This window comes from Neodiprion pinetum, chromosome 7, assembly GCF_021155775.2.
Source record: "Neodiprion pinetum isolate iyNeoPine1 chromosome 7, iyNeoPine1.2, whole genome shotgun sequence".
Taxonomy (NCBI): domain Eukaryota; kingdom Metazoa; phylum Arthropoda; class Insecta; order Hymenoptera; family Diprionidae; genus Neodiprion; species Neodiprion pinetum.
This window is the reverse complement of record NC_060238.1, coordinates 9,011,311-9,025,719: the sequence shown is the minus strand read 5'-3', so window position 1 is coordinate 9,025,719 and position 14,409 is coordinate 9,011,311. Positions and strand designations below refer to the sequence as shown.

Sequence of the window (14,409 nt, the reverse complement as noted above, 5' to 3'; positions counted from 1 at the left end):
TCAGAAAGAACAGGGTGGACAATGCTACCATTAGTGCTAGAGCTACCATTACCAAACCAAACTTTCACAGTTGTACCATTTTTGATAAAAATAAGATAATAGTTGAATTGAGTAAAACGAAAGTCAAACTCAACAAACCATTATATGCAGGATTCTCCATTCTATATCTTTCGAAATCCTTCGTTTACGATTTTCACTACGATTATATTGAAACGAAATTTGGGCATGAGACAAAATTGATGTATACTGATACGGATAGTCTGATGTACAAATTCACCGTTACCAACATATACAAATGCATTAAACAGAATCTAGATGGATGTGAAACATCTGCTTATTCACTTGATAATGGGTACGGCATACCGTTGGTTAACAAAAACGTCCTCGGTTTGATGAAAGACGAGTGTAATGGAAAAAAAATGACAGAATTCAATGGCTTCAGAGTGAAATTGTAATCATTTAGATTGTCGGAGGAAGATAAAGATAAAGAACAAGCCACTGGTGTCAAAGGATCGCTATTAACAACGATAACTTTTGATGATCATTTGAAGTGTGGTTTACAACATTAAAATTTGGTCAGATATCAGAGTCTTATACTAAGTCAGAAGCATCAGGTCTATAGCATCGAATAGAAGAAGATGGCACTGAGCTGGAATGCCGATAAGCGGATCATATTTCCAAACACGACCGATACGCTTTTACAGAGCTACAAGACCTGAAAATAAATTGAGCTTCATAATTACGGCGTTGTAAATGTGATGTAAAATAAAATTGTACCTATTGTAACGTGGCATTTTTGATGCCCGTTACAAGCGGCTCACTGAATCCTGGGCAGAACCAAAAGGACAGGGGTTTTCGGTATCATGTAGTAAAGTGTCTGTAAAAGAGCACCAGAACTTGCAGTCACGCATCCGAAATTCCGAGAAGGGACACTGTACCGAGTATCGAATAAGATATTTCAGGCTTTTTGTTTCTTTTGTTTTTCAAGTTTCAACGGAATCAAGCAGGAAGTCAGCAACGAAGTCGAGGAAATTTCTGACAATGAGTGGCGGAATAGCGACGATTTCGAAGGAAGGATGTCGAGGCTGCGTAGGTGAAGCCAACGAAGATCCCTGCATTGCGGGATTCCAAGCTGGTGGATCCATAATCAGCGACTTCAAAAATAGCTTCTACCTCTTTTTGGTGAAGATCGATCGATTTTTCTTCCATAACGTCATCCATTGGATCTGCTATTATAAACGTTTTAAACGTTTTAATTTGTACTTCAGATTTATAAAAAGCAGCGTCAGAAACTCCTAGAAATCACGTTTCCCTGCGATCTGTACCTTAGGCCCTATTATGCATGGGAATTGTAAAAAATAACATTTCATGGGGATAGTTCAACACCCTTTAAATTAATTTCATCCGATATAAAAAAATATCCATCTCTTATTTTAGCATACTTATCATTGATGCCAAGTTTCATCAAAACCGGAGACGGACACTTCGAGGATGTTCCTTGTCAATACCTCAGGCATCTCCATCTTCCAAAAAACTAGCTGCGAAGGTACCACGTTGAGCATTGACTGATTGGGATATATTGAAATATGCGAACATCTTTAAGATATCGTATTCCCGCTGTTTTTTCATGCAAAACAGAATGCCCGATGTTGAAATATTAGTTATGTGTGAATATGCCTTCTAGCTACACATAACCAATGTATGTAAACAAATATTGTATTGTCATCGTCTGCCAACAGTAAGTCTGGCTCGACCTCGATAGAGTACATACACCTATGTCAAACGGCCATTGGAAATATTATTATCGAATAAACCTATGTTAACGGTGCAAGATCCCCTGTGCGTCATTAACAAATCCCAATACCCAAAAATGGCCTACGAAAGAATCAGTTAGCTGTAGTCAACTTTGACGATAAAGAGAGTCCAGGAATACACTGGGTTGCGCACAAAAAACATAACAACAATGTCGTTTACTTTTACAGTTTCGGCAAGCTTTAACCACCCGTGCACCTCATAAAAGTATCACAGCGCTGGTAGCATCAAATACAATTACGGAAGGTTCTAGATTTACGATGCATTTGAATGCGGACACTAGTGTCTAAAATTTATATGCGGTGAACAGTATAAACATTGAAACATTTATATTTCTGGTACTACTTTAGAAATTTAAAAACTTATTAATTTATATAACATTAATCTAAACTACGTAAATTTTATAAAGACTCACACGTACATTGAAGCCAAAAGACTTATTCGTTACTTTGTAAAATAAATAAATTAAAGATGTGTAAATGTATAAATAAAATTGTACATGTAAATAATTAAAAATCACTCATTCATCCGTCCATTCGATCATACAGTTAAAATACGCCTTTTTGTGCCAAACTGGTTCACTCCACAATGTTCTGCTTCTCGTGGTGTCCAGATGCGTCTATCGTCAATGTTCTGCTTCTCATGGTATCCAGAAGCATCTATCGTCAATGTGAAGTTATGCTGCTTCTTTGAACCACCGTTTATTTATTATTGCTTCTGTTTATTCAATTTGGCTTGGTTTATTTGTCGAAGTCAGTTTTGCAATTTTTCGTAGCTAGGAGACGCCATTCTGCCTTTTCGTTATAGGTACGACACAATTAAGAGAAAAACGGAAATGCGGACTACGAGGTATTAGGTGGTTACGTCAGCATCTTCTTGTAGAGTGTCTCATTCCGTGTTCCTCCCAAGCTGCGGACTCCTCGTTCGTTCCGCCTAGTGGTCAAGGATTATATCCACACAACAGTCCAATCAAACTTTTGTGTACACATTCGTAGGCTTATCATGTCACAACATCGTATATAATTCAACAAAGCCTATCTATCATTCGTAGTCGTGTATTATTCGTTTACATTAACGATACCGGGAACCTCTACGGTTCTCGAGGCGCAACATTTTTCACCGATTGAACTTGCTCGTGACAAAAGTTATGCTCTTGGATTTGTAGAGTTGTTAACCTTTAATTCGATTCCCAACGTTGATGTCAGTCAAAATGAAATTTACGTGGCTGATAAAGTGATCACCATACCTACTTGCAGTTATAAGATCAAGGATATAGAGAAGTATCTTCAAATCGTACTAAAAAATACAAACATTAGGTTGAGCATCAAGCCTAACAGTGACACATTAAGCAGCGAAATCACATGCAACCACATTATAAACTGTGATCCAAAGGATTCCATTGTTCAACTCTTGAGATTTACACCGCGTGTATTTGAGGCTAATAGAACTCACCAATGAGAGGTGCCTGTAGCCATATTCAAAGTCAACGCGTTGCGGCTTAAGGGCAGCATTACAACGGGTGTCTACGTCAATAGACGTAAAGTACACATACACTATTCACGAGTTTTTCCTGACTGTCCAACTAAGGTATAAGATCTTGCGCCTACGCATCAAATCGCAATATGAGTCATTTAAGTAATCACAATAATCAGTAAGTCGACATGTCCCGTTCAAGTCAGTTACTGATTAATTCTCGAACCGTTAACACCTCGGAACGTGAAGGTCCTGACAGCTCTAGGTCTGAAACTGACACCTTTTGGAAAAGAAAATACCCATAAATGAGATTACAATTTTGCTGTTTCATTATCTGCTACGTACCATTGAAGAGGAAATCAGTTAAATTTATACACGGATCGTCTTTGACGAATCCATTGCGCACTACAAAATTCACGCGCACAAACCTCATGCCTTATCAGCTTTCGACACAGCGATGAAATTCGAATTATTAGTTAGCATAAGTATGTATACATACTGCCCAGCAAAAGTTTGGTACATATTAATGGACGCCTCCACAAAGCTGATGTTACAGTGAATGAAAACATACAGCTCGTGAAAAACGCCATCTGTCATTTTTTTCAAGAAATTCGCTGTGAAATTTATGCTGTTCAGATTGATTGATTGAGAAGCAAGAATGTTGACTTGACAAGTCTCATGACGGATTTGACTTCCCTGAACCCTGGTCAGTATTGGCTGATGGAGAACACTGGATGACTTGAAGTAGTAAAAAAGGAAAAATTAACCGATGTCGAGGGTAATTTTGTTGTATAGATACCGCTGCGCATGATATTGGGTTTCGCTGAAGACTACTGCAAGATTGTTGCCAATGCCAAACATGAGTCAACTTTGACGAAATCAAAAAGTGACGTGTATGCAATTGTGCAGACTCAAGAAATGGAATTCAAAATCGTGATTAACATAATGGGAAGACTCATACCGTATTTGAAAGTTGTGGATCAGAGGAAAGTTAACCTGCTGAATATCATTGCGAACGATCCGCCATTTCGAAGAGCTTCCTTACTTGGGAATTGCACGAATATCCTCTACTTTCTACCACATCGAAATACGTTAGAACTGTGAAAACTTCCACTCAGCTTGAAAAACCTGAATTGCCATTTTGAGTTCCCAAACAAGTCGAAAGAACAGACGCATCCTCAAAGCACAGACCTGTTGACATTCGCTTGAATTGAAAGCTAAGTAAATCCAACTTTTCAGCTCAAACATCAGCGTACTGCTTGATTGTTCATTATCGTATTATCGAATACAATCCACACAGTAGTGAAGTAACAAAGGTGATATAAAGCTGACTCATTCCTGCCACCTTGCGCAGTTTAAAGATGGAGGCTTTCATGGATCTAGTAATAACACTTTTCGTTATAAGAATTGGCTGTAATTTCACTCGATTCGGAAGCACAACCTTCGACGTTTCTTTTCATGCCACCTTACAAATGTAATTGTCTACACACCAAATATAAAAACCAACATTCATGGTTATAACGCAATTTTCACGGTCTACCTTGAAGCTTTGGAAATATACTATTTGAGAAAGTTGAATGAACAATTTGATAAGAGTTTACACTGTGTACGTGACAGGAGCAGAGAATAGAAATTACCTAAATAAATTTGTACCCAAAGTTCAAATCATTGATTCGCTGGACTTGGGCTGTTTATTACTTCGAGACATACAAAAAACTTTAACTGCGCCTGTACGATGTGATAAGCATATAACACCAAACGTAAATTGTGCAGCTCCAAACGCCATGATACTTCAAAATTGGTTCCTGGAACTTCATACTGTACGGAAAGCGACGCTAAGCAATTAATACATTTGTGCACAAGCTGGTTATGATACTGTTAAATAAAACAAATTTGGTATTAACGTTATAAAGTAATTACAGCTGTCATCTCACATTTTTCTTAATAAACCTTTTTTTCAGAAACATTCGTGAATTAATTTCACAAGTTTACCTTAACTATCAAGAGCGGAATTTTGAAACAGTTGCTTCATTTGAAAAACCTAACGGAACTGCGGTTGATTTATTGAATGTCATTTGGTGGACATAGATTGTGAGATAGTTGATATTACACCGGACTTCCGTCTCACAATCAGTTCTTGGAATTATAAGTTATGGGAAAAAACGTCACGATGGTTGATATCGTGAAATAAAAATGTGGGGTGGTTGACATCACGCAGGCGCCTAGGCGTCCAGGTTAACAAAAACAATTCTCGAAACTCTAAATTGTGGAATGTAGGGTGATTGATATCTTGGCGAAAACCGCTCAAGGTTAACCAAAACGTTCCTGAACATTTTCGATCTTCTGCCGATCGCTGTGACGTCATCGTGGATTTCAAATTTTCCATGGTACGGCATGCACAGCAGGTCAAACCTTGGTCTGGAGTCCTCCTTATGTATCCACTCTCGTTATTCGGCCTATGCTCATATATGGGCCCGGCAGATTCTTCTCGACGACGTTCTGAACCATTAAAATTAAAAATTAAAATCTTCAAGGTAATTGTCTTCGAGAAATTACTACTGTAATATGCATCGTTTGTCATGTAATCACTTTTTGCAAATGAACTAAGTTGTATTTCGCTATTATACAATTCCAAAAAATTATTTTATGAGCATTCGTTCGAGGATTATATGTGGAATCACGTGTAAAAGACTTCATATTTTTTACTATCATTTGCAAACGAAACTGATAAAGATCTTCATACATCGCGTACATTTTCTTTAGAGTACCATATACCATTTAGATAATTTTTCGTTAATATGTCTACATTATTTGTCCGACATTTTGACGGTAAGCGGCATTTTGCCGCATGCCTCTCACATACCGCCATAAGCATCCGCGTATAAGAAGTACAACTTCAACTAATAAATACTTGGCATCTATATAGACCACCCGTTTGAGGTTTTGCATAGTAACGTAATTAACATCAATCAATAAGGTGCAAAAACTTGAGTCACGTGACTAGATTTCAATTTTTCTTACCAGCCTCCGTAACTTTCTTGACGCATTCACACTCTCGTCGTAGCTCCATCGATAAAAATTCATAAAAGAAACTGAACTCTGCCATTTGATCCTTAGATCACAATGCATTAGTAATAAATTGGTCTTGAAATTGTTGCATAGGTTTCTTATCTCAGATATCAATATTCTAGGTCATTCCAATTACGATTACGAAAGTGATTGAACTTTACGAAACAAAAAATTCTCGACATTCGACCATGATTGTCGGACAATCGAATACAGCCAAATCAGTGACATGGAAGTTGCTAAAGAACACTTTGTCACAAATGAAAAAAGATGGGAAACCTGGTGCGAATCTCGTGTCTGAGTATCCAATTAATCCAAAGGCTTCGAACCTTGGTGAGTTGTATGGAGAATACAACCTGTTGACTGGTGAATGGCTCGACGGTGTGATATCTTCTATCATGCGGAAGACTTGTGCAGGTAAATATCTGGACACTTAAGAGAAATTGGACTGATAAATGCAAAATTTTTCAAACCAAGGCCAGCAAATGATCATAATTTTCGATATTTTGATATTTTACTTTATCAACAGAAGATACCCCACATGAGAAATGGATACTCTTTGACGGCCCTGTTGATGCTGTTTGGATAGAAAATATGAATAGTGTGATGGATGATAATAAGGTACTTACTTTCAGCTCTGTTTAGATAGTAAAAGAGATCATAGTACTCGTTTCTTTTTAGTAAAAATCTCATTTATGATGGTACACAAGCGAGTTGAGCAGGCTATTGGTGTACCTTTTTCTTTGCCGCTTCATAGTAAATTACAAGAGGATGGGTGACAATTTGGGAAATTTATGGAAGGAAAGAGTCTTAACGTCAGATTTTTAAAATTACCACAATCTCTTTTTATAGAATTTTGGAATGCACAAAGTTGTAAGATAGAATAGTCGAAATGCGGAAAGGTAAACTGGAAAAATTCTGGCAATTTTGTATCTCCGTATGCTAGTTTCTTGTCCATTTTACGACTTCACATTGTGGCTTAATATATTTTAATCTTTATATATTCGGATTTGTTTATAATTGAACTTTGTGCCATAGGAAACCCAATCAATCCTCTAAGCCAGGCATTTTTAAACTTAATATTTTGACCTGAATTTCATTACTTGAGGGCTTCTGAGGGATCACTGAGTACGAATTTGACGTCAAAATTTTATAATTTCTAAATCCAACATGGCGAATGTAAAATAGAAAAAATTGTCAATATTCGACGATTCTGGCCGAAACTTGTTACTTGGTGATGTTTTGGGTTATACGAAGTAACAAAGATCATTCGAAGTTAAAAATAAAATGTTATAATGCTAGGACATAGAAATTTTTAAGATGGGATGTTGAGCATCCCACTGTGACTAAAAGGATTAAATGGGCTTTTCGTGTTCATGAATTTCATGTTATCTCCTATGTTATTTCCAATTTTTCTACACTTGTCACCCCACCATTCCTAAACATATTGAGGTACCATCTTAAGGAGAGTTATTTTCATGGAAAGTGCGCATGAAATAGGGATTTTGCGAGGAGAGTAATATGCCGTAGGAGCCGTTAGTGCGTGAAAGCCTCTCACGAGTAAAAAGTTCCTATATAATGGGCACACACCACAAATTCGATTGTCTGTGCTAGCTCCTGTCAAAAACCAGTACATTACGTAACAAGGGAACAAAGTCGGGGATGATTTCCGCGGGTGATAGTATTGATAAAAACTACGAAGTAGTTGAGTTGTTGACGGAGGTAGTGCAGAAAAGTTCTTTTTCACAACTTTGAAGGTAATGCAACGAGTAAAAACTCGTTCAAATTGTATGAACGTAGTTTCAATTACATAAACCTCACGTACAGCACCAGACAGTTTCCAATATCAAATATTTCTAGAGACTTGCGAAGCTGTGCGCGCGTTGAAGAATTTGAATCGTAACGTAGACACGTGGGATAACATTTTAGCGTTTGTAATCATCCGCCAGCTTGACCCAGGCTCTCGACGAGAATGACAAATGAAATAAGTTAAAAAGAGTATTATCCCACCTATGACGAAATCACAAATTTTCTTGATCACCGAATTCGTGTCCTCGAGACAATGTCAATACACACATCGAGCATAACGGGTAAAAAACTGATACCGGAAAAGGTACCACAAATTCAGTTAAATCCCATTTGTCTACGACAATGAAATGTCATGCACGCGATAGTGAGCATTCGATTTATAAGTGCGAATCGCTCAAAATCACGATGGTCGAACAAAGACAAAAACTGGTTCGCGAAAAACATTGGTGTTATAATTGTTTATCAATTAATCACAACACTCAGCCATGCCCAAGCAAGCACGTGTGATGTCATTGCAAGAAGAAGCATCATACACTCATGTATATTGCCGATTTTCCACATAAACGGAAAATTGAACAAACATCAGTAGCGGTCCTTTCAGGGAATACTGTATAAAAAATTCAATCGCTCAAAGCTTCGATACCGAAGCAACCTGAATCCGCTAGTGGCACAAGCGCATCCACTAGTGTGCAATCTCTTCATGCATTTGAGAAAGAGCCTGCTTCGAGTGCTGTTATGCTAGCCACTACTTGGGTACGGCTCGAGGCGCCAAACGGGTGAATTATGAAAGTTCGAGCGCTCTTCGATCAGGCATCGCAAACTTCATTCGTGACCGAGTCGATTGTTCAAAACTTACTACTACCGCGGAGAAAAGTACAGTCAACGGTCACCGGAATTGGGGGGCTCAGCAGCAGGCATTGGCCGGTCTGTTGTTTCGTTAACTCTCAAACCCTGCAATCGCAATGGTTCGTCAATGAAATGCAAAGCTCTTGTTTTTCAAAAATTAACCTCGTACGTACCAAAAGGTACCGTAACCAGTCTATATTGGAATCATTTGAATAATCTCGAGTTAGTTGATCCTGATCAAAATAGTGCTGATCCAATCCAATTAATTCTCGGGGCAGAAATTTATGCGAGTATTCTACGTAAAGGATAAAACGTGGGTCGTCTGGATCGCCCAGTGCACAAAATTCTCTCAGGACCAGTTGCGACAAACACGAGCGAGAATTTGACCAACTTAAATACTCATCCAACGATGCCAGAGTCAAACTTATCGCTAGAACTAAGACGTTTTTGGGAACTCGAAGAAATTCCAATCTGTTCACCTCTCACAAAGGACCGAAAATCAATGTGAAACGCACTTTGCCGCGACACATAGACGTTTACCAGACGGACGTTATCAAGTTAAACTACCATTTAAGAACTCAAATGCTGTTGAACTTGGTGCATCAAACCAAACAGCGGTAAATTGGATGCTAAAATTAGAACGGAAATTCACACGTATTCCTGAGCTAGTCACTCCGTACTGTGATTTTATGCAGGAATATTTAGATCTCGGGCATATGGTATCGACGACTTTCAATTCCCCAGAATCCGATCCCGATGTTTTCCTACCGCACCACCCTGTAATCAAAGACAGTAGTACTACAAGATTACGAGTGGTATTCAATGCATCGAGTCGAACGTCCAACGCTATGTCACTTGATGACCATCTCATGGTAGGTCCAAAACTTCAAGCTGACTCACCAGCCATGATCTTGAAGTGGCGCACACATCAATTCAGTTTCACTGCTGATATTACAAAAATGTACAGACAGATTCTCGTCGACCCTGAAGACACGAGGTATCAACAGGTACTGTGGCGCTCAACGCCCAGTACCCCAATAGTTCCGTGCCGATTTGTTACGGCCACACACGGTACCGCATCTGCCCCGTATCTAGCAAACCACGTACTCAAATAATTAGCTGAAGATGAAGAAAATTACTTCCCGTTGGCAGCTCCAATACTGCGCCAACAATTCTGTGTAGACGACGCGTTATTCGGAGCAAATGACGAAACTACTGAGAATTCACTACGACTCAAAATTGAGAAATTACTAACTCGCGGAGCCTTTACATTACGTAAATGGATGACAAGTTACCCTCCACTATTGGAGAAAATTCCAAAAACAGATCGAGAAGTCACAAAAATCCGATTCTTCGATTCGTGCGAACCAATTAAAGTTCTCGGTATTAGTTGGTTACCGGAAACCGTTGCATTTTGCTTCAACGCCGCAATGCCGAAACAAGATCGCCTTACGAAACGCGCTGTATTGTCAGTAATCGCGAAATTATTTGATCCCCTCGGTTGGTTATCGCCGGTGTTTATTGTTGCAAAAATATTAATTCAAGAGCTCTCAATTTTGTAATCAGATTTAGATGACGAATTCCCCCCTAATTTAGCCGAAAAATGGACAAATTATTGCGCTAATATAACCGACATCAACATTATATCAATGCCCAGACGGAATCAGCTCAAGTCAAACGAGACTCAGTGTCAAATTCACGGTTTCGCGGACGCCTCCACTCGCGCGTACGCAGCCTTCTTTTACTTACGCGTAGTCGATGAAGATAATGACGCTCAAATTAGCCTGTTAACAGCTAAGTCAAAAGTTGTGCCGGTACGAACCATTATCGTACCGCGAGTCGAGTTATGCACAGCAACGCTGCTCGCAATATTAATCAGATACGTTATAGACCCGATGCAATTAACATCATGTACTACTTACGCATGGAGCGACTCTACCGTCGTTCTGTCATGGCTCAAAGAGCATCCATCTGCTTGGCCTACGTTCGTTGCTAATCGAGTAGCTTTGATACAAACCCAAGTTCCTAGGGTCACATGGAATCATGTTTCTACAGCTCAAAATCCCGCGGACTGTACGTCCTGGGGACTAACAGCATCAGAGCTTTACAACCATCATCTATGGTGGCAAGGGCCACCGTGGCTTAAAAATAACAAAACATCGTGGCCATGTGTGCCCGAAATCGCACTCGGACAGAAAACCATTTCCGAACAAACCGTGCACGTTGCAGCGGTACCGACTCCATCCTGGGAACTCCCCACTGAAATCTCGTCATGGCCCAGACTCTTACGCATCACTGCATATTGCATGCGTATCGTCGCGTACGTTAAACGTGAACCTCGCGCGTCAAAATTCAGACTTTCAGGCGATGAAATCCTTAACGAAAAACAATATTAGATCAAAATTGCACAGTCCGAGTTCTTACAACAAGAAATAAACGCAATAACCTCACAACTACCGTTGCCAGGACGATCAGCGATGCGGTCACTTAATCCATTTATCGACGAATTCAGTATTCTCCGCGTAGGTAGTCATCTTTAACGATCATTTCTATCGTTCGATGAAAAACATCCTATAATTTTGCCAAGACATCGTATTACTACTCCAATCGTAGAACACTCGCATTTACGCTTCCTACATAGTGGTCCACAACTGACGACCAGTTTTTTACTACAAAATTATTAGATTGTAGGCCAATGATCGTTTGTGGGAAATCTTTTATACAAATGCGTTACGCGTGTCCGAGAGCACGCTGCGGTACCGTAGCAAATTATGGGAAACTTACCCGCCACACGAACTACTCCAAGTCGTCCATTTCAAGACAGCGGGCTTGACTACGCAGGTCTTTTGTAAGTTCGTACTTTAAAAGGTTGAGGTCACAAATCGTTCAAATCATACCTCGTTCTATTCGTTTGCCTGTCAACTCGCACAGTTAAATCTCGAGTTCGTTTCAGACTATACAAAGGAAGCCTTTCTTGCTGCTTTCCGTCGCTTTGTCTCACGGTGCGGGTCACAATCCGATCTATACAGCGATAACGGTACCACCTTTATAGGAGCAGACAAAGTACTTCAAAATGCGTACAGATCAATAATACGAAATACCGATCTAAGCAATGTATTAGTCACTGACAACGCCACCTGATATTTTATTCCTCTAGGATTCTTTCACTTCAGAGGTCTATGGAAAGTGGGTATAAAATGTACAAAACGTAATTCAAGACGCGTTTTAGGTGCAAAAACTGTAACGTTCGAGGAATTTACAACGCTATCAACACAAATAGAAGCATGCCTCAACTCGTGACCCATCGGTTCCTGAGGTGCCGAACCTGAAGAGCTTTCCGCACTCACACCAGGACATTTTCTGATAGGTACACCGCTAACTAGTGTTCCGATGCCATCCTTGCTCAATCTCAACGAGAATCGATTGTCTCAGTGCAAACTCTTGCGACAAATGCTGGAGGTATTTTGGAAACACTGGTCAAGCGAATACATCCATTCGCTTTAAATCCAACCAAAATGGACACAAATTAGAAACAACTTGCGAGTCGGTGATATAGTGCTCGTGCGAAACGAACATTTGCCACCAACAAAATGGCTTTTAGGTCGAATAACCGAGTGTCATCCGAGTCCCGACGATCGCATACGTGTCGCGACAATTAACACCGCTCATTCACTATTTAAACGACCAATTATTAAAATTTGCATCCTCCCCATTAGATACACTTCTCGCAAAAATTAAGGGAACAACAAAATTTTCGCAATTTTTTGGTGATTTTCAACAGGCTGTATTTCAGTGAAAAATGGTCGTGCAAGAAATAAAAAAACAAAGCTTTTGAAGCTTGAAGACTCTAGTTTTTGAATTTTTTGGTTAAAAATTTTTCGAAGCACTATTAGCCATGCAATCCTTGGATAAAGCACGAAGAAAAAATTTTCAAAATTTTTTACATTTTTTTTTTCGCTCTACGGGCATGGAAAAATTTTTCCGAGCTGAACCAATGCATAGGTCGCATAGCCTGTTTATTCAGCTTCAAGATGCTTTTTTTTAAACCTCGATACGACCATTTGTCTTCGAGATATCGAATTTTGAATGCCAAAAGATCCTTTTTCACTCAACTGCCGATATCTCTGGAACTACTGGTCGCACAGCGAGCCGAAGGGCAGTTTCTTTTTCTGCAGAAGATTTCCTACAAAAATCTGTCATGGTTGATGTCAAAAAAATTTTTTTTCCACCTGTAGCGTTAACGTGAAAAAAGAGCAAAAAAATGCCATTTTGCCTTTTTTTGGATAATCGACTGTATCTTCGTCAATATTGGGGGAAGAGCTTAGGTTAGAAGAAAATTTTACAGCCTAATGTACCCCAAAGGTCCCTCTAAATCGGTAGATCGATCGGTTCAGCGGTTTTCCTGGACCGATTGATTGAAATTTTGACAAAATTAAGAGAAAAAGGTTCCTTAAGAAACAAAAACCTTGTTCCCTTGATTTTTTTAAAATTTCAATCAATCGGTCCAGGAAAACCGCTGAACCGATCGGTCTACCGATTTAGGGGGACCTTTGGGGTACATTAGGCTGTAAAATTTTCTTCTAACCTAAGCTTTCCCCCCAATATTGACGAAGATACAGTCGATTATCCAAAAATTCCTTAAGAAACAAAAACCTTGTTCCCTTAATTTTTTCAAAATTTCAATCAATCGGTCCAGGAAAACCGCTTAACCGATCGATCTACCGATTTAGGGGGACCTTTGGGGTACATTAGGCTGTAAAATTTTCTTCTAACCTAAGCTCTTCCCCCAATATTGACGAAGATACAGTCGATTATCCAAAAAAAGGCAAAATGGCATTTTTTTGCTCTTTTTTCACGTTAACGCTACAGGTGGAAAAAAAATTTTTTTGACATTAACCTTGACAGATTTTTGTAGGAAATTTTCTGCAGAAAAAGAAACTGCCCTTCGGCTCGCTGTGCGACCAGTAGTTCCAGAGATATCGGCAGTTGAGTGAAAAAGGATGCTTTGGCATTCAAAATTCGATATCTCGAAGACAAATGGTCGTATCGAGGTTTAAAAAAAAGCATCTTGAAGCTGAATAAACAGGCTATGCGACCTATGCATTGGTTCAGCTCGGAAAAATTTTTCCATGCCCGTAGAGCGAAAGAAAAAACGTAAAAAATTTTGAAAATTTTTTCTTCGTGCTTTATCCAAGGATTGCATGGCTAATAGTGCTTCGAAAAATTTTTAACCAAAAAATTCAAAAACTAGAGTCTTCAAGCTTCAAAATCTTTGTTTTTTTATTTCTTGCACGACCATTTTTCACTGAAATACAGCCTGTTGAAAATCACCAAAAAATTGCGAAAATTTTGTTGTTCCCTTAATTTTTGCGAGAAGTATATATCAAATCCGATCCTACTCCT

The 14,409-nt window shown here is 39.1% G+C and overlaps 1 protein-coding gene across 1 annotated transcript in view; it reads left to right on the top strand.

The window, feature by feature from the left end:
- Nucleotides 1–14,409, top strand: part of kl-2 (dynein heavy chain 2, axonemal kl-2) — a 1,019,064-nt gene that overhangs the window by 655,172 nt on the left and 349,483 nt on the right. The window contains exons 35-36 of the mRNA XM_069137782.1: nt 6,477–6,768; nt 6,881–6,972. Of these exons, the coding sequence (XP_068993883.1) occupies nt 6,477–6,768; nt 6,881–6,972 (384 nt within the window). The remainder of the gene's footprint in view (nt 1–6,476; nt 6,769–6,880; nt 6,973–14,409) is intronic.